This window comes from Anarhichas minor, unplaced genomic scaffold (genome assembly GCF_050575085.1).
Source record: "Anarhichas minor isolate MPS153535 unplaced genomic scaffold, ASM5057508v1 ptg000049l, whole genome shotgun sequence".
In the NCBI taxonomy this organism is placed as follows: domain Eukaryota; kingdom Metazoa; phylum Chordata; class Actinopteri; order Perciformes; family Anarhichadidae; genus Anarhichas; species Anarhichas minor.
Window position 1 is genome coordinate 3,439,651 of NW_027466495.1, and position 24,378 is coordinate 3,464,028.

The 24,378-nt window shown below is 41.9% G+C and overlaps 3 protein-coding genes and 1 non-coding gene across 4 annotated transcripts; 1 reads left to right on the forward strand and 3 right to left on the reverse strand.

Annotated features, from left to right (window-relative positions):
- Nucleotides 1–655: 655 nt before the first annotated feature.
- Nucleotides 656–6,977, reverse strand: haus6 (HAUS augmin-like complex, subunit 6). Its single transcript, XM_076112434.1, has 16 exons — nucleotides 6,491–6,977; nucleotides 6,305–6,400; nucleotides 6,135–6,213; nucleotides 5,586–5,718; nucleotides 5,285–5,429; nucleotides 4,377–4,439; nucleotides 4,243–4,300; nucleotides 3,980–4,153; nucleotides 3,686–3,882; nucleotides 3,335–3,464; nucleotides 3,075–3,177; nucleotides 2,918–2,978; nucleotides 2,204–2,345; nucleotides 2,015–2,113; nucleotides 1,657–1,792; nucleotides 656–1,463 (listed from the first exon to the last, which is right to left on the reverse strand). The coding sequence occupies exons 1-16, from the start codon at nucleotides 6,628–6,630 to the stop codon at nucleotides 850–852; spliced, it is 2,370 nt and encodes a 789-aa protein (XP_075968549.1). The 5' UTR covers nucleotides 6,631–6,977; the 3' UTR covers nucleotides 656–849.
- LOC142971809 (small Cajal body-specific RNA 8) lies at nucleotides 2,749–2,879 on the reverse strand. Its single transcript, XR_012959412.1, has one exon.
- A 5,669-nt stretch (nucleotides 6,978–12,646) lies between the features above and the next one.
- plaa (phospholipase A2-activating protein) lies at nucleotides 12,647–17,792 on the reverse strand. The gene is made up of 14 exons (XM_076112339.1): nucleotides 17,548–17,792; nucleotides 16,911–17,104; nucleotides 16,721–16,821; nucleotides 16,497–16,617; nucleotides 16,221–16,388; nucleotides 15,914–16,049; nucleotides 15,593–15,762; nucleotides 15,315–15,466; nucleotides 15,012–15,231; nucleotides 14,796–14,861; nucleotides 14,640–14,711; nucleotides 14,322–14,414; nucleotides 13,553–13,723; nucleotides 12,647–13,324 (listed from the first exon to the last, which is right to left on the reverse strand). The coding sequence occupies exons 1-14, from the start codon at nucleotides 17,694–17,696 to the stop codon at nucleotides 12,756–12,758; spliced, it is 2,382 nt and encodes a 793-aa protein (XP_075968454.1). The 5' UTR covers nucleotides 17,697–17,792; the 3' UTR covers nucleotides 12,647–12,755.
- Nucleotides 17,793–18,674: 882 nt separating this feature from the next.
- On the forward strand, nucleotides 18,675–24,378 carry zdhhc21 (zDHHC palmitoyltransferase 21). Its single transcript, XM_076112419.1, has 7 exons — nucleotides 18,675–19,524; nucleotides 19,604–19,702; nucleotides 19,881–19,992; nucleotides 20,178–20,316; nucleotides 20,521–20,637; nucleotides 21,164–21,207; nucleotides 21,760–24,378. Exons 1-7 carry the CDS (start codon nucleotides 19,371–19,373, stop codon nucleotides 21,890–21,892), a joined length of 798 nt encoding a protein of 265 aa, XP_075968534.1. The 5' UTR covers nucleotides 18,675–19,370; the 3' UTR covers nucleotides 21,893–24,378.

Sequence of the window (24,378 nt, forward strand, 5' to 3'; positions counted from 1 at the left end):
GTGTCTCCTGTCACAGGCAAAACCCCTGTTGTGATGAGACTGAACAGTGCAAGCACAGTGCAGCTAGGCCTTGACGTCTGATTTAATGCCCAATTCACCCTATATTTCAATATAGTAGATTCCAAATATATACTGTATTTCTACCAGTTCATTTTAATAGGGTATGCAATATGCAACATATACTTAACAGACCCTTAAATCTATAATTCAACAAAGGCACATTTTGCATTTTATTGTGAAGTCTACATAGTTAGTCATCCTGGTTGTCATTGCTGGCTTGACTCTTATGCTTCACTGTTTAACGTTTTTAGACATGATCCAATGCATAAAATGCATCTTGGGCTGGTGGCTTAATATTCAATACAAGCCATCAATTTAAAAACGAGCACGCCCTTTTGTGAAATTGGTTTCAGATACACGGTATCAATCCTTGAGAGTATTTTTTCTCCTTTATTTCCAACTGTAAAGTTCCTTTCATAGTCATGGTTGCATACCTACAAACATTTTACATAATGTAAATACTGATTCAGAACCAAAAAATTAGGGAAAGTAGGGAAATTAAAAGGTTTCAGGAGTTTGGTCACTCTCTTCACAAGCATAACAACGAAGTAAACCCTAAATTATGTATACACAAGTAAAAAAAAAAAAGCCAATGAGCCATATGTCACAATTTTATTAAAGCAGTTCATGTCTTACTATTTTAAATAAAAGAAACGAGCATGAAAAAGAAATTAAGTATGAAAAAAGAAGGTTATTTTACAGCTATGAACAAATATTACATTATTAAAATCAGAGTAGACGAGGCTGAAAAGTGGTTTCAATATGAATGTATTCAACACTTCATGTCATCTATATCGGGGAGAACGTGATCAGCTGTGGGAGGCTGTACTCCTGCTTTTTCGGGGGTGAAGGCGTCTCCAGTGCGTCTAGGTCCAGTGAGAAGACCTTGTCTGTGGCTTCCACTGACTTCGCAGGCTCCATTTGCCAGTCTCTGTCTTCTGTCGGATCACAGGGTTTCTGGTTAAAACACTCGGGTGTCCTCTTCCTGCTTTCCATAAAGGAGCCATTACCGCACTCCTGCTGGATCTGAGCCAGATGATGACGCGTGGTCAGTGGCCATTGAGTCTCCTCGGTCTTCAAGGAGGGGATCAGGAGCTCCTCCTCCTCCTCGCTCTTCATGTCCACCGATTCGTCGTCGAGGCTCAGCAGACTGTCACAGCTCGGCATTTCAGGGAGCGTTTCGAGGTCGAGGCTGAACTGGATCTCACTGCTGCCTGTGCCACTCGGGCTGTCGAGGGCCGTGTGGAAGGTGTCCCACAACAGAGTGGGTTTGTGGGAGACTCCCTGCTCATCGAGGGGAGAGAGCAACTCCTTCACGCTGTCGTTGAACTTCACTAATCGCCCGATTTTCTCAGCTTTGTCTTCCTCAACTGCCTTGCGCCAGGAGTTCTTCACATCCAGAACTTCAGGAAGAAAAAAATAATTTTACCAACTGATGGCCCACCAAACATTCACACCATGCCAGTTTCATGAGACTGCATTCTTTAGTTATGCCATTCTAAATAAGCTCATCCCTTCATTATTTTCCCTTGATGGATTTGCACAGACTTTCCCTCAATTTAAGGCGGAGGGCAAATGCTTCAGCTTATTACTTACTCAAGCTCTCAGGTGTGCGTGTCAGCTGCTTTCTAGTAGAGAAGGGATCTCCATGAAGAGTGCCTAGAAGGCCATCCAAGTCCAGACCTTTGACTCGGCCTTCTGCGGGACTGGCTGTAGTTACAGCATCTGCAAACTAACACACACACACACACACACACAAACTAGTCAGGACTGTGTCACTATAAAATCCTCACCCCATATGTACGTCTCATGATGTCACTACCCGCCTCATTCCAGACTTGGATATAGTAATACAGCTTTAAAAATAAAAAAAAATCCTTTCTCAATTATATAACCAGACAAAGACCGTATTCATAATTCTAAGCTCCTGTATAGCAGCCTTTAAAAGTCATACCTGATCAGCGAGGTTATCACACTCCATGTCTAATATTGTGGTCTTGGTCCTCATTGGAGCCACCTTCTGGTGAAAATGGGCCGTCTTCCTCACACTGGCCTAAAAACCAAGCACGGCATTGTTAAATAGGGTTTAACACACAAATTTGAGTTTAACTCAAAACAGAGATCAGCTAAATATACTACTAGCCTGAGGTGGTGGTACTGATGGAGCCTTCAGAGGAGGGGAGGAAGGTGGGTCGAAAAGCCAGGCGAGGGAGCTATTTGCTTGCGACGACACATGAGTAGCGACGACAGGACTTTCACTCCTCACAGCTGTAGCAGGGCCAGAGCTGTTTCAAAGACAAAAAGCTTGATTAGTTATTCAGTAACAGTTTGCACACTGTGACGCACTGTCTGCACAGTAAAGTGTCATTTCCCCCATTATATTTCCCTCACAATGCAGTGAAGCTCAGGTACAGTGTCTGTAGCCAATCACAGCTCACTATGTGGCCTTGGCTCAGTGCGAACTCTGAGCCAAGTCGGCACATTGCCCCGCGCCCGTCTTCAATTCCACTGATGAATGGATGAGTGACTTCAAGGTCAGGCTCTTATTTTAGTAGCTTACAATGTCTGCAAGTAAACCGAGGTTTGATTACACCTCAGAAAAGCTGCTTTATTTATTGTGATGTGTAATAAGGTTCTTTTTAGACCCAATGTCTACACAATGACACTACCAAGTCATGCAGAATTAAAGTGTGTCTGCTCCGTATCTGTCCGTTGCGATTTCTCTCAATTCGCCTCGGTCATCAGAGAGCATGGATGCTGTAGGGAGGACTAGTGACGGACAGAGCACTGCTCGGGACTGCCCAGGTATCTGCCTCCCATCAGATGACAATACAACAAAAATGCAACATTACATTACCTCTTAAGGTTAGTAGGACTTGGTGGGATGCCCTCTGCTGATTTACTCTCTGCAGGCTTCTCTGAAAGATTTTAAGAAACATGATTAGAAATAAAAACTGATGTTACAGACCCAAATGAATGCATGCCTAATATGCATGTAATCAGATTTTGCTAACCAAGAAGCGTTGCAGGGTACTGAGAGAAGACACTACTTCTGTAGATGGCTTCAGCCGCCGGTTCAAAAGACAGTGGAGCCATTGGTGAGAGGAAGCCCAGAGCCTAAAAACAGTAAATTAAATATTAGACATGAAACTAGAGTAAAATGCCTTTTGAGTTGCAAAACATTTTGGCACCATCTGCGGTTGGGTAGATGATTGCCCTTTTAAAGTACATGGACCATACTGTGACATTAGAAAGACGAAGAAGGACCACTCACAGGATCTTCATTCAGAAAAGAGACTAAGGGAGTGTCTTTCAGAGTATCCATCCACTTCCTGTCCCACGCAGCCTCCAACTCTCTGATGGTATTCTTGACCTCAGGAATTTCTTCCTTGGAAATCCTCTGTCTTGGAAAAATAAATTGTTAATACACTGGTTCTCAACTCATCTATCCCTCAGTTAACAAGCAAATACCATTTCGATTATTCTTCCCCATGCTTACAAATGTTCCAACTATCGCAGTTTCCATATCACAAATGAAAGATCAACCTCATCAACCTAAAAATTAAGATGCATATTTGAGAAAACTAAAATAGCAAAGTTACAGCACACGTGGGTCAATGTATACCTGATGAGGTGAAGGTTCCACAGCGCTCGGGCCATCTGCCGACATTTCTCCTGCAGTTGCTGAGGACTGAGCTCAGGCTTTGGGGCATGAGAGACCCGACCTCGCTCCTCCCTCAGGAGCTGCAGCGCGTGTTTCATCAGCTCCAACACGCACAGGAGGTTCAGCTGGCCGGCCTCATACACATTCCCTGAACTCAACTGGGAAAAACACGCACATTCAAACCACAGCTACGGTGAGACTCGTCAATGTGATGCCAAGTAACAAGAGTGAACCGACTCATATCTTCATTCCTACCGGATGTGGGAGCTGTTCAATTCTCTCCAGCAGAACGCGAGGAATTCTGAGCACTCGATCCGTCCCGTCCAGGATGTACTGATCTACATCACCCTTCAAAACACTTTCCACTACATGCTGCTCCTCCTTGGTAGTTGACAGCATTCCATCAATGTCTGACCACAAGGAGCGCACCTTAAAGACAAACAAGTACGCATGTAAGCTCCAGGAAAAGTAAACAAATGCGTTTAGGTTTTGCAGGAAGTTTAACAAACATTAAATACCCTTTTGGTCTTCTCAGCTAGAGGAGCTCCCTCCTGTGTCGAATCACTGCTGTGACGTCTGAAAGTAGAAAGACAGATTGAACTACTGGACTCAGTCATAAGTACGGGGGGGGGGGAGAAAAAGTCATACATACTTGAGTAGCTCATCATACTTGGCCCCCTCTGCTCTTATGTCCCTCATAGACTTCACCAGGAGCCTTCAAAAAAGGGAAAACAAAAAAAACTGCTTAAAGAAAGAAAGGTGCAGTAGAAACCAACTTCCATGTGCAAAATAAACCTGTCCATGGCATGTTTAACATGCAAACTTCTAGAATCTTCAACATAATGTTGCTGTCTGTGCACATTTCAAGAGGCCCTTTTCCCAGCAGACATGTGGCATGTGATAGCAGAAACAGCACGGGAGTAACTGATAATATGGGTGCGCTGGCTCACTGACTTCATGTAAGGGAGCGGTCGTTAACTGAATTAGTTTCAGCTTTGATTGTACAGCTATGGCGAGTCAAAGTGTCTGAAACAAGGACACTGATTGCGAACACCTGCTGCTGTCAACTGGCCTCGTTAACCACGAGTTTACCAATTAGTTCACAAGAAACAGGTGGTGATTGAAACAAATATCCAATTAAAGATACAACATCAAGAGCGATGACCAAAGACTCCAACAGAAATACCTCATTGCAGTGATAGAAAATAAGATGAATCAAAGTAAACCAAACAAGAACAGAATAAGCAATAGAAATAATATGTCCACATACTGAAAGCAACAGGTCATACAGCGAATATATTTAACATGCCTTATGAAATAGTTTTTTTCCCAACATGGTTGTTAGTCTCAAGTGAAGTTCGTTTTATTTGAATTTCATTCAATTTTGTTTTATTTACAACTGAAATTGATTTTCTACTATGTGTATTCACACTTCTTTTTAATGCCAGACTTGAGCAAGTCAGAGAAATTGGATTTCATAACCTGACAAGTGGTATGTTGATAAGATTTACTGTAGTAACGTTAGTGAAGTCTAAGGCTTCTGGACCACGAAGGACTCACTGTGCTCGTCTCTGGTACTCGTGAAGAAATCGATCCTGAGATACGGCAGCCTTCAAAAACCTAGTATGGATCAGGCTGAGCCTCTTCACCGCCATGTCCAGGGAGGAAGCAGGCATCGCTGCAGCCTCAGGAACCCAGCTGTCATCTGACAATATTCAAGATTATGTGATATGAAAAAGAAAGAGAGTGAAACAATGCCTGGCCATTGCCGTGTCACTCTACACTTTCGGATTTAAGTCAGATTGTGTAATTGAGCAGTTGGTACCATCCAAAAATGAGATGGTTTTCCAACTAGACCTACCCGTGGTGAGTGTCTTCATTTCTTGCAGCATGACGTGATTGGCCAAGTGAAGCATCAAACTGATAAACTTGGGGCCCCCGGGTGAGAGGAACAAGGATGCTACCACTTTGGATCCTGCGTTTGCAGTTTCATCCTACACACAGATTAAAAATAGACTATCGAGTCACTAAATTATGCAGTAAACCAAACAACAAGCTCTTGTGTCAAATATATTTTCTTTCCATTTTAGATATTTCACCAGTGATGCAAAAAAACCCTAATCTACATACAGTGCTGGTGAGACAGGAAGTCTAATGTTTACGTCTACTGCAGTAGACAAATGTCTATTTATGTCCCTTTTTATGTTGTACAAAAACTACACAAACATTCATGGTAAGCGTGTAAGGAGAGGATGAGAGTGAGGAGCAGACATGGGTGAAAGGAAAGCCAGGAAGGAATTAAACAAAGGGGAAAAAAGATGGACACAATTTCCCCTTTGTGAGGACACAAATGGGGTATATAGTCTATAATAAAGATTATAAAATGGACATAGCAGTTAAACACTCTTACCATTATTTCTCGCAGCCAAGCGCAGGTTACTTTGCGGAACTCAGCATCTACTTTGTGGCTCAAAACAGGCCAGCAGTGCCTAACCAAAAACAAATTAAATTAAATTTTTTTGACAATAAATAACAGGCAATTTTATACATGAATAGTAAAAAGATAATTTCTAACTTTACCTGTATGCCTCATTAAAACGTGTCGGGTTGAGTCTCTCCAACAGGAACTGGGTGACTATGTAGAAGGCATCCTTGTTTGGTTTGTCGAACATATTCCTACAGGCCACACAATAAGTTAAGTTAGCAAACATTAACTGTTAATATCACACTGTATTCATATGCTAACGCTATCCACAATAAACTCACGGTCCCAGGTTAATGCGTTTAACATTGCTGGTTTGGCCAGCGATGGACGACACCGCAGTGTCTGGTGTAAGTCCGAGCCCAACAAGAGAAAACCACAGACATCTTCCACTCTTCTTCTGCAACAATACCGGGTTCGCCATTATTCCGAGATGGAAGAAGCAACGTGAGCGGGGCACAAAGCCTGCCCGGCTAACTTAGCTTAGCATTAGCTGCTAGCTACAGAGTTCACTGTTGGCTAAAGGTGTGCTAGCTTCCGGACTTGTTTGGAGTTTGTCAACATAACTAACGTTTAACAAACTGCTAAATAATCAACAAACACTGCAAAGGAAAAGTCATGAGTGTTATACGAGTAGGTCCAGATAAGCTACATTAGCTTTCACACGTGTTGAAACTAAATCTCATAACGTTTCGTCAGGAATAAGAAAGCGTAACAGCAAGAACACAAACCGCCAATTTTTTCCAATAGTCACCCGGATGTTGTTAACAACTACTTCCGGAGAACGAGCAAACGAGAAAGCACGAGTTTCTGTTATGTTTGGTGCGTTTATTTCTGTTACGTCATATAAGAAAGATATTTCTAATATATATAATTATGTGGGGGGCCTCGTGATACTTAACCTAGTGTAACTTTAGATTGTGGACAAGGCGAGCTGGTTCTACTGTACTAAAACTGGACCACATTAAAGGCTTTAGACCAGTGATTCTTAACCATGGGGCCGCAAAAAACTTTCAGTTTTGCACCTGTGGGCCGCGGGACTGCATAGGTTATCAATTGAAGACACCAGAGATATTACTGTTCTCCATGAGACGCTCAGTTACAATATAGCTTCCCACCACCCGGTGGCGGTAATATCAGGTAAAGTCCGTTGTTTAACAAGCTACAATAAGCAGAAGAAGACACTCAACTAGCCGCTAGCCAAATTACGGCCGTTGGCCTTTTTAATCCGGGCCGTCAAATATTGGTACAAAATTGACCAAACTATAATAAAGACTAGAGCTGGGCAGTATACGGCTTTAATTTCCCGTATGATATGAATTCTTCACACACCATTATATCGGTGCATAGCCAAAACAAATGCTGTCTGCTTTCAACAGGCAGCTAAATGTATTCTTTGCTGCTACTGTACAGCGGTCAGCGCTAGTTGTCTTATATGTATTGAGAGGGAACCCTAGTCATGGTCATAACTTTATAACACAACAATTAACAACCCACAACTAATGCTCTTTAACAGAGAACAACACAACAGCACACAACAGTCTGTGACACATAAACAATTTGTAACACTAATAATTGTACATTTATAAAATTTCACCGCCGAACTGCATGCTGGGTAAAGCTCGCTCGCGAGCCTGCTTGCTAGCACAACTGGGAGAGGCTCCGTCGCTCCAGTAACGTTACATTAAAGAACAGAACAGAGCGATGCAGGATGAACAAAGACAGACCGGAGCAGTGTTACATCAGTGTTACATCATTTAATGAATCATAAACATTATATGATTTAACCACTAGAGGGCAGCAGTGTTAAATCATTTAATGAATCATCAACATTACACGATTTAACCACTAGAGGGCAGCAGTGTTAAATCATTTAATGAGTAATAAACATTACACGATTTAACCACTAGAGGGCAGCAGTGTTAAATCATTTAATGAGTAATAAACATTACACGATTTAACCACTAGAGGGCAGCAGTGTTAAATCATTTAATGAATCATAAACATTACACGATTTAACCACTAGAGGGCAGCAGTGTTAAATCATTTAATGAATCATAAACATTACACGATTTAACCACTAGAGGGCAGCAGTATCAAATCATTTAATGAGTAATAAACATTACACGATTTAACCACTAGAGGGCAGCAGTGTTAAATCATTTAATGAATCATAAACAATACACGATTTAACCACTAGAGGGCAGCAGTGTTAAATCATTTAATGAGTAATACACATTACACGATTTAACCACTAGAGGGCAGCAGTGTTAAATCATTTAATGAGTAATAAACATTACATGATTTAACCACTAGAGGGCAGCAGTGTCAAATCATTTAATGAGTAATAAACATTACACGATTTAACCACTAGAGGGCAGCAGTGTTAAATCATTTAATGAATCATAAACATTACACGATTTAACCACTAGAGGGCAGCAGTGTTAAATCATTTAATGAGTAATAAACATTACACGATTTAACCACTAGAGGGCAGCAGTGTTAAATCATTTAATGAGTAATAAACATTACATGATTTAACCACTAGAGGGCAGCAGTGTTAAATAATTTAATGAATCATAAACATTACACGATTTAACCACTAGAGGGCAGCAGTGTTAAATAATTTAATGAATCATAAACATTACACGATTTAACCACTAGAGGGCAGCAGTGTTAAATCATTTAATGAGTAATAAACATTACACGATTTAACCACTAGAGGGCAGCAGTGTTAAATCATTTAATGAGTAATAAACATTACACGATTTAACCACTAGAGGGCATAAACATTACACGATTTAACCACTAGAGGGCAGCAGTGTTAAATCATTTAATGAATCATGAACATTACACAATTGAACCACTAGAGGGCAGCAGTGTTACATAATTTAATGAATCATAAACATTACACGATTTAACCACTAGAGGGCAGCAGTGTTAAATCATTTAATGAATCATAAACATTACACGATTTAACCACTAGAGGGCAGCGGTGTTAAATAATTTAATGAGTAATAAACATTACATGATTTAACCACTAGAGGGCAGCAGTGTTAAATCATTTAATGAATCATAAACATTACACAATTTAACCACTAGAGGGCAGCAGTGTTAAATAATTTAATGAGTAATAAACATTACATGATTTAACCACTAGAGGGCAGCAGTGTTAAATCATTTAATGAATCATAAACATTACACAATTTAACCACTAGAGGGCAGCAGTGTTAAATCATTTAATGAATCATGAACATTACACAATTTAACCACTAGAGGGCAGCAGTGTTAAATCATTTAATGAGTAATAAACATTACATGATTTAACCACTAGAGGGCAGCAGTGTTAAATCATTTAATGAATCATAAACATTACACAATTTAACCACTAGAGGGCAGCAGTGTTACATCATTTAATGAATCATGAACATTACACAATTTAACCACTAGAGGGCAGCAGTGTTAAATCATTTAATGAATCATAAACATTACATGATTTAACCACTAGAGGGCAGCAGTGTTACATCATTTAATGAATCATAAACATTACATGATTTAACCACTAGATGGCAGCAGTGTTACATCATTTAATGAGTCATAAACATTACATGATTTAACCACTAGAGGGCAGCAGTGTTAAATCATTTAATGAATCATGAACATTACACAATTTAACCACTAGAGGGCAGCAGTGTTACATCATTTAATGAATCATAAACATTACATGATTTAACCACTAGAGGGCAGCAGTGTTAAATCATTTAATGAGTAATAAACATTACATGATTTAACCACTAGAGGGCAGCAGTGTTAAATCATTTAATGAGTAATAAACATTACACGATTTAACCACTAGAGGGCAGCAGTGTTAAATCATTTAATGAATCATGAACATTACATGATTTAACCACTAGAGGGCAGCAGTGTTAAATCATTTAATGAATCATAAACATTACATGATTTAACCACTAGAGGGCAGCAGTGTTACATCATTTAATGAATCATAAACATTACATGATTTAACCACTAGAGGGCAGCAGTGTTAAATCATTTAATGAGTAATAAACATTACACGATTTAACCACTAGAGGGCAGCAGTGTTAAATCATTTAATGAGTAATAAACATTACACGATTTAACCACTAGAGGGCAGCACTGTTAAATCATTTAATGAGTAATAAACATTACACGATTTAACCACTAGAGGGCAGCAATGTTACATCATTTAATGAATCATAAACATTACATGATTTAACCACTAGAGGGCAGCAGTGTTACATCATTTAATGAATCATAAACATTACATGATTTAACCACTAGAGGGCAGCAGTGTTACATCATTTAATGAATCATAAACATTACATGATTTAACCACTAGAGGGCAGCAGTGTTAAATCATTTAATGAGTAATAAACATTACACGATTTAACCACTAGAGGGCAGCAGTGTTAAATCATTTAATGAGTAATAAACATTACACGATTTAACCACTAGAGGGCAGCAATGTTACATCATTTAATGAATCATAAACATTACATGATTTAACCACTAGAGGGCAGCAGTGTTACATCATTTAATGAATCATAAACATTACATGATTTAACCACTACACTGTAGTGGTAGAAAAAATGAAGACGACAGTGGTGCCATACCCCCCCCCCCCCCGCCCCCCCCCCCCCAAAAGTCTAAATGTGTGCGCAAGTACAATCCTGACTTTCTTAACACTTTCAGTGTGTGGAATGTGGGCTAATGCTATCAAACAAGCACTGAAGCCTTCAAAAATAAAGCGACACCTAGCGACGAAACATCCAACGCTCGTGGGAAAGCCTGTTGGGCTTCTTGTTGTGTATGCAGGTTTACATACACATGATAAATAAATGTCTTTGTGATCATCACATTGTATCATCTCATTTATTTGACAAGGGTTTTGCCTGTTCAACTCCGCGAGGACGCCGGCGTCCTCGATCCCCTCCCCTTCCGTTCCGTTCCTACGGCTTGCTTGCGCAAACTACGTCACAAAAAATGGCCGTGTTTGGTATCCCAGCATGCCCAAAACCCTCATCTTTGCAAATAAATCATTTTCATTTTCTTTCATTTCTTATGGATTTTTCACAAAAGGAGCCCAAACACACACTGTCCAAAGTCGCCATAACCGCTGCAAGTCGGATCTTGCAGCATTTCGACGGAAAAAGACACATTACAGACCCAACAATGTGCTAGCGGATGTTACCATGGAGCTAGCAGCTTCAGAAAACGCTAGTACTTAAAGTACAAACCTTATCTTTCTCTTCTATAATCTGTCAACCAACGTATAACGTTGCGTAACTGAGCTCGCCTCATACTGAAGCCTTCAAAATCCTGCGCTCAGTCGCAGCCATTACGCACAGTAAGTCCGCAACTTACATACCACGTCTTCGACCATACATATATGGTTCTTGCAATTTGCGAAGGCTAAAAATAAAAGGAAAATAATATAATATCAAAATATAAAGGGAGAAACACCTTTAGTGTGTCAGAATATCATTTGGTTACCACATGTCCATTTGGGTCTCCAAATATCCTTTTAGAGCTCCGCCTGGATCTCTTCATGGAAGAAACACTGTAGAATCGTCATACTTTGTCCAATCTTCTTCAAATTTGAGGCAGTTGTTCACTGATAGTGTAGTTACAGCCCTATACTGTCATTTACCTGTACAGATACAGCCACAGGCAGTTATTTATACTGAAAGATACTTTATTTTATGCAGACAAAAATCTTCAATTTTTACTGACTCCAAAGGCCCACTGCTCTGTTTCTGTATGACCTACAGGTTTTCTGACACTTTAATTTGGGTATGTCATTTTAGGCGGTTTTGCTCCAAAATAGGGGTGGAGTTGAACAGGTAACAATATAGTTATTGAATACAAATCAAACCAAGAGTGAGATCAATTAGTTAAACTAATAGTGTTAATATTTGAATGGGCCCCGGGACACTTTGTACTTGAAAAGTTGGGCCCCGAGGTCAAAAAGGTTAAGAACCCGTGCTTTAGACTCTTTTTAATAATTAAACCACTGAAAGAACAGTTACAAACTTGGAAAAATATTGTGTAGCATTGCAAATAGAGCTCTTATCCCGAATAAGTAGTCTATAGGTTAGCAGTTGGTTAATTTAATAAGAAATTAAGAAGCGTTAACCCATGAGGACATTTAATCATCACAATATCCACGTCCCTCACCAAAGCTGTTTTTCCCCAGTTACAATTTGCATTTCACTTGCTCTGTAATAGTACTTTATTCAGGTATTATTTCTCCAAGTCAAAGTGTTAAATGGCAGTAGCAAATCACACACATACACATTTATAAGCCATTATTACATGCATTCGGCCCACATTTACCCAACAAATTAGTCACGGGGCTTTAGAAAGGTGGTGCAGTAATAAAAACACAAGCTAAGTATATGTAGAGATTTAATTTGTCCTTTTTTATTGCAGAACATACAATTATTTAGGTCTCCACCACAACTGAACAGAGTGATAGTAAGAAAGAAGTGGCCCTTTTTCCCCCTCACATCATTGTAGTTCTTTCAAAACCAGCTGGCAACACTCGGCCACCTTTGATGGATCAGACACCGATGAGAACTTGGAAATCTGAGAGTTGACACCCAGGGAGCGAGCCAGGTCTCGGGCTGTCTGGTCTGAGGCCACAGTGGTTCCCAAGGCCACCAGCAGCCTAAACACAGCCTCCTTGTCTTGTACCGTCTCCAGAGCTCTACTGGCCACAGACAGGCACTGGGCCTTGGCATCGAGATCGGGTTGGCTGTGCAGGCAGCTGGCGTAGTTAAGCACAAGAGTGGCCAGGGCAATGTGGATGTTCTTATTGCAGACGCCGGCCAGGTCGGCAGCGCGCGATAGCACCGCTTCACGCTGGGCCAGGAGGAGGGCTCGGCCGTGGCTGCCTCCGAAGCAGTTGCACAGAGTCCGCAGCGCCAGCATCTGGTTGGCGGGACGCCCCTCAGGCCTCATCAGGCTCAGCAGGTGGTTGCACAGCTGGACTCCCTCCGACTCTCCACAGAGGCTCTCGTTAACCTGCGGATGGCGCACCGCCAGCCTCATAATGTCCAGGACAGGAAACACAATGTCTAAAGTCCAGGGGAAGGGAAAGGGCCATTTGGTTAGTGAACCAAATAATAATAAACTGAAGAACCTTAAAGGGACAGTGTGTAGGATTTGGTGGCATCTAGTGGTGTGGTGCAGATTGAAAGGGGTCATATGATAAAAATCTCACTTTATCACTAAAAATAAACCATAAAAATCAATCCGCAAATATGAAACGACCATAAATTGTGTTGGAATTTCATTTTTTGTACCTTCGGGCCAGTGAGCAGCCTTCCACAGCAGGTTGATCTCTTGGATGGTTGGGGGAGACTTGGAAGAGTTGGGCTCAGAGACGGATACAAGCAGCCTCTCAAGGCTTTCCAGAATTTCTTCGGAAAGCCGGTGCTCCTGAGGTGCATCTCCATTCAGCTCCTTTATCTTAGCTGGCGAGGAAAGAAGAAATCATTAACCATGACACAGTTGAAAACACAAGTGTAAAGCTAAAACAGTTTGATAATTAAATAATTTACCAACGTTTCAGCATGACAATACTGAAGTCTATAATGTGACATAATCTAAACTGTTCTAACTTTGTCAGAAATGGCCGTGTTCCCAAATGATCCCATCACACAGTAAGAAGCTGATCAGGAAAAAAGGTTTTTAGGGCCTTTGGACACAATTCAAGTGTCACTCAAAATCCATTAATAAAGTTCTTAGAAAGATTTCGTCATTCTCAACTGAGGGAATAGATATCCGCACACTTAAATCTATACAAAGAACACTGTATTTTTAGCTTTCGGTCTAAAGAACCTTCATGAGACCGTATGCTGACAGAAGAAGATGAAGCATACACTCTGATCAAGGTCCTTTACACCGAAAACTAAAAATAAAGTGTTCTCTGCATTGATCCAAGTGTGCAGATATCTATTCTACCAGTTTGAGCTTTTTGATGCTTCCAGCACCGTATTTAAGACAAAGCCGGAGGAAGCGTTGGTTGCATCAGTCGCCCTCAACTGACACATGCAGACTTAAAATGCTCACCAATGATCTGCGAGGAATTGGCTTGCTCAAAGGTCACACTGTCGGTCTTGGGGAAGTAGATGTTGGTTGCCGTCTGTCTGTAGGCACCTCCTCCTGTAGAGTAGGGAGCAGAGGGATCCAATGAGAGAAACACTGAACGTTAAAGGATTAACAAACACAACTGCCTCGTGCTGTCTTCATGTAGGAGAAATGTTTCTGTGAGTCTACCGCTGAATAGCTGTCACAAATCAATCCCTGGTCAGCGGTAAGACCTCATCAGTGTATCAGTTTGTCTATTGTTTATACACAATTCAGAGGTTCCTTCAGTCAGTAACTAACCTGTGAAGGGATCGGCCACGCCTCCACGAGCACTTGGGTTCGGACCCGACCCTGGGATGTAGCGACCGGAGCCTGTGTGGAGAAAAAAAACTGCTGTGAAATAATGTCTCTGGTGATATTCAGATTGTGAGAAATCTTTCAGTAAACATACTGTACCTGTGAAGGGATCACCTCCAAAACCTGACCTTTCATCAGAAGCCCCGGGGATGTACCGAGCCCCTCCTGTCAGAGGAAGAATCAAAACACCTTCAGGAAAATATCAATTCAGTCTAATAACCTTTAATTACTGTAATCAAAATGTATAGTATAGAAGACATTGTCTGTTTCTGAAAGGCAGAAAAACAAACCCAAGTATCAATCATTTGGCCTCACCAGTGAATGGGTCACCACCAGCGGGCGGGGCCGGTCCCACCACAAGTCCTTTGGTGTTCTCTATAATAAAATTGGCAACCTGGTCGAGGAACATGGCGCTGAGGTCGTTCTTCTGCAAGAAGTTGTGTGCCGTCAGCCAGGGGTCCTCTGACAAGTTGTAAGGCAGCTTCATGGACGGCCCTCCCTCGTTCACGTCAATGGTGAAGACGTAGTCGTATTCCTGAGGGGAGATCAGGAGTCATGCGTGACTGTTCTCATGCCTGCATGCATAATTTGCCTCATCACTAAGCCTACAGCCTTTACCTTTCCTTCGTACATCACGCTCTTGGAGGTCTGTTGGTTTGAGCCTCCGACCACATCTCCGATTTTCATCCAGCGGTCGTCGCTGACACTCCACTGATATGCCTCCACCTTCTGTCCATCTTTGATCAGACGCGTCTGTCCGTCGCGATTCCCTTTGAGGAAATAAGCAAAACAAATCTTAATGGAGGGAATTGGATGTGTAAGATGTGAACCAGAAACACCAGATACACAGTGGTTATAGACAATATGATGACATAAATGTCAGTCTATTTCCTAACCAGGCTCATTAAGGTGTTCCCTTCCAGGGAGGTCCTCTATTTTGATGTCTCCAAGATCACCCGTCTTGGGGTCAATGGTGGTCTTTGCGAGTTCATCCTCAAAAGCCTGCAGGTCTTCTACACTCGCCATGCGGTCTTCAGCTGGCGTAAAGACGCGGATAATGCCGTCACTGTGGGCAGACAAGCAGCGTCTGGGTTAGCCACAAAATGTCAGAAGTGAAAGCGGTGAACAGTAGAAGGACACGGTGTTTAAATATTTGTTCAGGGAACACGATCACGGACTCTAGACTGACCGCACAGCATGCCAAACGCAGTTCTTACCTGGCCCCGATGGCTATATCGCCATTAGGCAGAATACAGCAGCACCAGACAGACTGGGCAGGCAGACGGATGGTCTGGGAGCACTCTCCCTGTCTCCATATCCTCAAAGTCCTGTCCTCTCCCGTGCTTATGAAATCTAAAAGGGAAAAGCACCAGTATGAGGTCAGGGGGGGGCAGCTACCAGCTGACAGCAGGAGAACAAATGGTTCCATAAATGACCATGGACCCGCAGTTTGTTACATACACATTACAAGTCTCACATTCAGCTCTTTCAAAGGCATTTACGTCTCAAGATAAATAAACAAACCTTGACTATTGGGGAAGACAGCCATGCTGTAGATGTAGTTGGTGTGGCTGTAGTAGACCTGCACACATTCGCCTGTCACCAGCCACCTTCTGATACTCGCGTCATTGCTGCAAGAGAAGAACTCCGTGTCGCTGATCACTGCTAGCCCCCTCACACAGTCCTCATGACCTGGAAAGAACGAAAAACAGGTTGCGTTGTAATCATGGATTATAAACGATGGAGCCCCTGGATCCCCAGACAAATGTTTGGAATAGTCAACCCGCTGCAAACTCTCACCTTCATACGTCTTCTCACAGCGGCCAGCTTTCCAAAGCTTTATGGTCTTATCTGCTGATCCAGACAACATAAGGCCTTGTTCAGGTAAGATGATCACGGCCCACACTGCTGCCGAGTGGCCCTGTAGTCAAAATGAACAAGCATAGATTTTGCTCCATCACAACGATAGATAGATTCGGGGAAAAATAGATTTACAGAGTAACATCACAGAAGCTTCAGCATACCTCTAAGGTCATCATGCACTTCTCATTGAGCCAGACTTTGGCTGTGGTGTCCCACGAGCCGCTCAAAAGTGTCCCAAACTTCCCAGAAGACAGAGTGCAAACTGTGGGGATTCAATAACAAAAGAGCAAATTAGATGCTTATTAGATTGTAATTACCCTGAGAGTATACAGCTAGGCACAACCAACTCACCTGTACTTTTGTGACCCGTGAGAGTGAATAGAGGCTGTGATTGGTCCATTGTGAAAACGCATATGTTGTTGTCATTTCCACCCGTGGCAATAAGTCCGCGAGGGTATGTATCACTCGGTGCAATGACACATACACAGGATACAAAATTGGAGTGGCCAGACAAACTGTGTATCTCTGTGAAACCTTTGTCTGGGCTGTCAAGAGAAGGGGAAAGAAGAGCAAAGACATATTAAATGATTACTTGTGTGGGAACAAGTAGTGGAAAATTGTGTGATTATTACTTTCAAGAAAAGGCCAATAAATCAACTAACAGGCAAAATACATAATACCAATCTGAACCTGGTGAAATTTAGCAAGTACTCCATCATCCGCGCTGCTAACAGTCAACACTGAGTTGCAGTTGAATGAATGACAAAGCTAATTTGAGTAAACGTTAGCAAACCGCTTGCTAGCTAACTTAGCTACCCACGTTAACACGACTGTATTACTGTTAAATAACTTCACGGGGGTCGTTAATTGACTTGCAACTAATCTTGGTCCGGGTATCTATCCTAACGACAGAGTTGACGTTGCGTACAAACTGAAATAAATCCAACAACCACAGTTAGTTAGTCAGTAGCAGGCTAATGCTAGCTACCTTGAGTTTGGTACCCAGACTCTTCCGGTTCGGTCTCTGGACACAGACACGAAGGCTCCATCTGGAAAAACGGCAGATGCGAGTCCCCTGACGTCCATTTCGTGTCCCGGGATGGAGCACCTGAGTTTGTATGAGTTAGATGATGCCATTTTGCCCCGACGACACGATAAAACTACCACAGTAGAGTTATGTTTAAGCGGCGTTGCTGTCAACAAACACCGGCCGCTAATGCTAGCGGAAGTTGAATGACGTCACTGACGTGTCAGGTCAGACAACTCACCGTTCAAATTAATATGTTTTAATTTGATTTAAATCATATATAGTACATAATTATAATACAATGAGTGGTGGTAAGTTTAAAGCATTAATGTCGACGTACTATTTAAAAACACAAAAACACAAGGGAACGAAGCGGACTGCCTCTACATGTAGTACTCATGTTGCACCAGAGGGGGGCAGCAGACTGTTTTCTCTGTTGCCGATGGTGCACTGCGCTCTCGAGTCCACCGCCCACCTGTCCAAAATAGCTTAGTCAAGCTACCGGCAATCAGGATACAACAGGAAACTCGAAAGATGTTAAAATAAAAGCCCAAGGGGGTGTATAGTCAAATCGGAGTATCCTCATTCATCATCTCCCACCAAAAGAGTAAAAATTATTCTCTAGAGAGTTTAGACAGCAGTTGTCAATATCAAAACAAGATTAGCCTTTATGTGAACGTTAAAAATGTATAGTCTGTTCACCAACCATGACATGAATCATAAATAGATACATTGATAATGCTAATTATGCTAATGCTAATTCATTTTCCATACACTGTGTAATCCTTTAAAGCGTTTTTTTTCCTTTATAGCTTTTCTTTATATTGAGGGAATTCAGTAACTAAATAAGTAAAACATTTAATAAAAAATAAGTTGAAATCATCTTATAAAACTAAAAATGAAATGTATCAAATAAGCCCCTTTCAGAGAGCTACTTAAATATGTTTTTATATGTATCGCTAGAATTCAGTCCCATCAAAAAATGTTTTATTTTTTAAACATAGGTAAACCGGAAATACATGTTTTTTTATTGCAGGTAGCAAACTACTGCTCCTGTCCAGCCTACAGAGGCTCGGATGAGGAAGTAGCCACACTGATACGTGCGCTGAGAAAGACGGCAACAAAAAGAAGTAGGTATGGTTTTATTTTAGCGTGGGAAATAATGACTGACGCGTAATACGTTGAATTGTATAATGTGCGAATGAATACGAGGTAATTAATTCACGCTAGCCCGCTGATGTCAGCTAACACAGTAAAGGCTACAGAGCCGAGCCCATCGCGCCTGTCAGTGGTATCAGTAGTGTGAAGGATGGAGCACGCGAGGTTGGGCAATAACAAGGTATTTAGTGCAGACTAGCAGGTTTATAAGGGCCGCTTGTGCTCATTTTAGACTGGGTTGGATTAGCAGATAATGCTAATGTTAAAAAAAAAATCATTGTAAGGTGTTGTAAGGTAAAGGTTGGGCTTGTTTATCCACACAGGTCTGCTTTATTACACAGTAGTAGCAATAGTAGGCCTGTGTTTGTGCCCTCCTCAGAACGATAATACTACTTAATATTAATGGTATCTCAGTCGTATCATCTTACTGTTGGTCAGTCATCTATACAGACTAACGTTCACAGTTATAAAACAGCAATAGGCCTATACAAATGTTGTCTACATGATGTTTATTCAGCCGATACCTGAGATCTGTTTCCCATCAACAAATCTCCATTGTGGTGTGTGTTGGGGTTTCGCTGTAGGTTCCCCCCCCCCCCCCCCCCCACTCTGGAGTGCCAGCAGCCATGAAGCTTCGCCTGCACTTTGTGGTGGACCCCATGGGCTGGCTGTGTGTCAGCATGGTGTTTGGGATCTGGCTCTACAACACTTTCTTCATCGCCAAACTGGTTCTGCTTCCGCACTACAACGAGGGACACATCCCATGGGCCATAGTAGTTTGTGAGTGTCCTCCTGCAGGAACGTCTTTTTTGACACACATTTAACTTGAACTAGAATTAAACACCGCACACTCCCTCAGGTTATTACATCGCGTCGACCCTCTGCATAGCGGCCCTGTTGAGAGCTTCCACAGCAGATCCCGGCCGTCTTCCTGTGGACCCCCACATACCTCACGCTGGTATGGATCCACATGTGACTGTTTGCCCATGCATCTTTATACCAGCATAATAAATTCTCTACCAGTTTAGTATCAGCTAATACCTCTCAGTCGGTCTTTAGACCACAGTAAATGGGTTTGAATATGTTATTACTGTGTCACTATGTCTGTAATAACCAACAGTTTGTTTATGTCACAGAGCGAGAGCACTGGGAGTTGTGCAATAAGTGCAACTTAATGAGACCCAAACGGTCCCACCACTGCAGTCGTTGTGGCCATTGTGTACGCAGAATGGACCATCACTGTCCTTGGTGAGGATGCACACACACACTAATAAAGCTCTTACCGTACACATCTGACGCCTATTGAAAAGCATGTTGACGAGTAGAATAGAAGGCTTTCGCTGTGAATATATTTCTGGAAAAACATATTTTTCATGAAAATAGCCCAAAAATGATTGAAGGTCATATCTTAAATCCTGTTTGTTTCCTTCCAGGATCAATAACTGCGTGGGAGAAGACAACCACTGGCTCTTCCTGCAGCTCTGTTTCTACACTCAGGTCCTCAGTTTGTTCACTTTGGTGCTGGACTTCTGCCAGTACTATTACTTTCAGCCACTTACAGGACAAGACCAGGTACATTCCACAGGAATATGAGTAAATCATACCCTAAGTCCACAAAAAACAAATGTTGTCAGAGCTTACAGATTGCCTTTCAGACATGCATGTGTAGCAATGTTTTGCAGCAGTATTGCCTGTGTTTATTAGTTATCTTAAAGTGCTATGTGAGGAGGCTAAATGCTTTGTTTCATTCGTTGCCATTTTGCTTTCTTCTGCCAGGAGAAGTTTACAACGCGCCATGAACTGGCTCTGCTGCGAGTCTCAGCGCTCATGGGTTTGGTCATGTTTGGAGGCATGACCAGCATGTTTTACACTCAGTTGACAGGCATCCTCTCTGTGAGTACTGCGTAATGACCAGCAGACATGACATTCACTGCCGTAATTATGTCAATGTGATTATGTCTGCTCTTAACACACTGCTTTGTTGGATCTATAGAACAAGCATGGTGGTACTTATTTGTTTGTCTGATTGAAAGCTAATTCTGTCTTTTCAAGAACAATCTAGCGAAAAAAGAGGCCGCAGCACACAAAGCTACAGACGGAGCCGAATGACATAGTACACAAAAATAAACCAATCAATGGCAGTAATGGAGCGATCAATAGAAACGAAACAAGAGAGAAAGCCTGGGGTCGGGCTTCGTGCATGCGTCTTAATATCTTTGATGCCATGATTTTGTTACAAGCCAAAGTAATTTGAAGCTTTCATCAATAATTTTCGACAGAGCTGTAATGGTAGAAACGTCTGTACTTGATCTGTTATTTACAGAAAAACTGTTTTCAATAGGTGGAGCTGTCTACAGGAGCAATAAATGAAATGATCATCATATTTTACATTGTCCTTCTCCCCCCCCCCCTCTTACAGGACACTACCACCATCGAGAAAATGGCCCAGTTCTCAAATGAAATGTGAGTCTGTTTATTAACTCTGTTTGTCCTAAAGCCCCACTTATTCCCATGTCTGTCCGTTCAATGTGAAGCTAAGCTTAGTTTAGCATAAGGACTGGAAACAGTGGGGAATGGTTAGCATGGCTCCTTCCAAAGGTAACAAAACACATCTACCACCACCTCTAAAGCTCCCCCAAAATGTTTTATAAAAACGACAGCTTGTGGTTTTTTGGGGATTATGTGCTGAACTGGTTCTTAGCTGGGCGCAATGACTTCTGGGAGTTTTGTCGTCACCTTGAGGCTGTCCGTCAGCCAACAGAGACTCCTCGCGAGAATATATCAGTTTGTGCGCCTTGGAAGCTGCATGTAGGCAGATTTAGTTTTCCCGTGGCTAGCTGTTTCTCCCTGTTTACAGTCTTCATGCTAAGCTAAGCTAACCGGCTGCTACCTCCAGCGTCAGCTCGAACACGAATATGAAATTAGTATCACTCTTACTCAGTTTTAACACAAATAATTCATTTTTTCCCTTCTTCTTCTTCTTCTTCTTCTTCTTCTTCTTCTTCTTTTTTTCAGATATGGCTCAAAGAAATCTTGGCAGCGGGCGCTAGCGGAAGTTTGCGGCACTCGCTGGAAACTCCTGTGGCTCATCCCGCTCCGAAGCAGACAGCCCATCCAAGCCGGCCACCACTTCCGCACCCACGTGTAGGCCGGCAGCGCTACAGCACCACCTGTTCGCACAGACAGGAGGGGGCTGGCTGCCGTGATGAAACACTCGATGCACACTTTGGAATCCATCTGCTCGCCTTCACCGTCCTCTTTTGTGCTACGAGAGCTGGGCAGCAGTCTTTGTCTCCGGAAACTCTAAGAATTTTAAATTTTTTGTTTTGCCTTTCTCTACAAGGCCCAGACTGGCAGCAAACAGGGTGAAGAAACAAGGGGAGTGATGGGGGGAAATGTTGCTTTTTTTTTTACTCACTGTGACTGCTACTTTAAACATTTGGAAACCACTTTTAATGGTTAATTGCATCAGAAGGATAGAAGTCTTTACCTGGAAGCAGCTGGCGAAAGGGACCCCTCTCAGGTTACTTTAACAAAGAGCCTTTACTACTGACCTTTAATCAGCTACAGGCAGAACCAGTGTGTCTATTAGGAAGGTCGTTTTTTTTGAATAAGGTTTGTGCCTTGTTTCTTTTACTGTCACTGTGTCGGTTTTATTTGTCATGCATGCGCAGTGTATTCGTTTTTATGATTTCTTCCGGTTGGGGTGATCCTCCAGCTCTCTTGCGAAGTGATCCGGCGTCAACTGCGCTCCTGTTGTCATTTGAAGATTCATGAATGTTTTTTTCCTGCATTGTTCTATGAACCTTTTATCTATGAAGTGATTGTTTTATCAAGCATGGCCACAGAACAAAGTGCACAGCTTGAATACTGATATGTGACACTTTTACGACACACGTGACCGGGGCCGGCTATGAAGCAGAGCAGAGAGTAACACTTCACCAAGTGTGTGCTGTCAATATTAGGCTGTACATGTCGTAGACAAAACCTGCTGTATAATCGAGTCGTTTCTCTGAGCATAACAAACATTCCACGGCCAATTGATACCACGACCTCATCGTGTGAGTGTCACATACTATCAAAGATATTAAGAGAGCTTAAATTACTCTGGTTATCTTTAAAGCGTTTGACGTTTTGGGATTTATACACGAGAAGGTCGAGACTCTCGTGCCGGCAAAGAGGTATCGAGTTATTCATTTAACTCTCTGCAAGAAAGCAAATACCCCGTAACTCCAAAAATGTGTAACTGTTCCTTTAAATCGAGTCTGTTTAGCTTGTCCGCTCCGTCAACCATAGCACTTACAATGCAACGGTCGCACATTACCACTAACACGTCTATTGTGCAATATCATTTGTGATTTTTTTTAGTGCTGTAGCTGTCACAGTTAGGTCTTAAATGTGTCCGAGCCAGTGGCTTTATAAGCGCATATCTTTATCAGTAAAAAACTAGCGGTTTAGTATGTGATGACATACAGCTGGTCGACACTTGACACTGATTTATTTATGATGGGTTTGCTGTAACGCTATGGTACAGTTTTAGAGGTTTTTATTGAATTCTTTCACAGGATACTTAAGTAGAAGATGATTCAGTGCATAATAATACTGGCATAGCATGGTTGTCACTGTCTTTAACACTTGGCAATCGCATAGATAAACCTGTATGTAAACCAAGCTTGCCATATGTGGGAAATATAACAATATCCAAGTAGTTTTAAGTGCCTTTCTAGGTCTTCTTCTTACTCTCACCGTACATCGTCGTCATCATGTTGCGTCTCCATAAAAGCCAAAGACCTGGGGAAATGTTGCAATAGTCAGCAGGCGGTCAGTAAATGCATGTTTCACCAACTTTGTGAAGGTAGCAGTTTTAATATTATGCACTGATTTTCACACTTAGCACACAGTCTGTTTTGCTGCATCGATGGTACTCGTGAGAGAAAGTCTCCACTTAAAGTTGTCGTGTTTTACGTGTAAATTCTGTTTCGTTCGTATCTGAAATCGGGATTGTTCGCATTTTGCATGAGTGTGTGTTGGTAACTTTGCTCAGTGGTTTTTATAACAGATTCAGGGTTCTTGGATGTTTGTGTGATTTCTTTTGGTTTGGTCGTGGGATGATGTGTGTGAATGGCATTAAATAAGGGGGATGGATCACATTCAGTTTCTTTGACAAGTACTTTTTGAAAGCAATAAGCATTGTGTAGAAGTAAAGCCATCTGTATTGTTACAGCAGTAGTGAAAAACACGTGATTATTGTGAAGTAAACTGGGTTTAAAAAAAGTTTCACTTATTACTCACTAACCAGGGATTACCAGATTTAAACACGGCGTCTGTACTTCGGTAACCTCAGCCAAGATTAACACTACTGTAGCTGCTGTGTATAGTTTTACATTATATCCTCCTATTACACCTGATGTTGTTAGTAATTCGAATGCTGCAGGAGACTTTCAGAGGGCCTGCGCACCCCTCACAGCTGTTAACTGGCGTCCCACAGGGCTCTCAGTTTGGACCTGTGTAGTTTGGTTCACATTGTTCATTTGCTCTTTTCAGAATGTGTTTTCAAATTATTTTTTTTCCGTTCAGACCTCAAACTCTGGAACCGTTAAGTTTTGGGGAATTAAAGGAATACACCATCAATAA

What these genes read in the sequence shown, in the direction of transcription:
- haus6 (XM_076112434.1), bottom strand. Translation starts at nt 6,630, where the DNA reads ATGGCGAACCCGGTATTGTTGCAGAAGAAGAGTGGAAGATGTCTGTGG. An exon ending in TAGCTGAGAAGACCAAAAGG is followed by an intron (nt 4,154 to 4,242) that starts GTATTTAATGTT and finishes TTTGTCTTTAAG; the next exon opens with GTGCGCTCCTTGTGGTCAGA. An exon ending in TGGAACCTTCACCTCATCAG is followed by an intron (nt 3,465 to 3,685) that starts GTATACATTGAC and finishes TATTTTTCCAAG; the next exon opens with ACAGAGGATTTCCAAGGAAG.
- plaa (XM_076112339.1), bottom strand. Translation starts at nt 17,696, where the DNA reads ATGGCATCATCTAACTCATACAAACTCAGGTGCTCCATCCCGGGACAC. An exon ending in AGTGCATGATGACCTTAGAG is followed by an intron (nt 16,618 to 16,720) that starts GTATGCTGAAGC and finishes TTTTGACTACAG; the next exon opens with GGCCACTCGGCAGCAGTGTG. An exon ending in GGCTGCTCACTGGCCCGAAG is followed by an intron (nt 13,325 to 13,552) that starts GTACAAAAAATG and finishes CCTGGACTTTAG; the next exon opens with ACATTGTGTTTCCTGTCCTG.
- zdhhc21 (XM_076112419.1), top strand. Translation starts at nt 19,371, where the DNA reads ATGAAGCTTCGCCTGCACTTTGTGGTGGACCCCATGGGCTGGCTGTGT. An exon ending in CCCATGGGCCATAGTAGTTT is followed by an intron (nt 19,525 to 19,603) that starts GTGAGTGTCCTC and finishes ACACTCCCTCAG; the next exon opens with GTTATTACATCGCGTCGACC. An exon ending in CCCCCACATACCTCACGCTG is followed by an intron (nt 19,703 to 19,880) that starts GTATGGATCCAC and finishes TTTATGTCACAG; the next exon opens with AGCGAGAGCACTGGGAGTTG.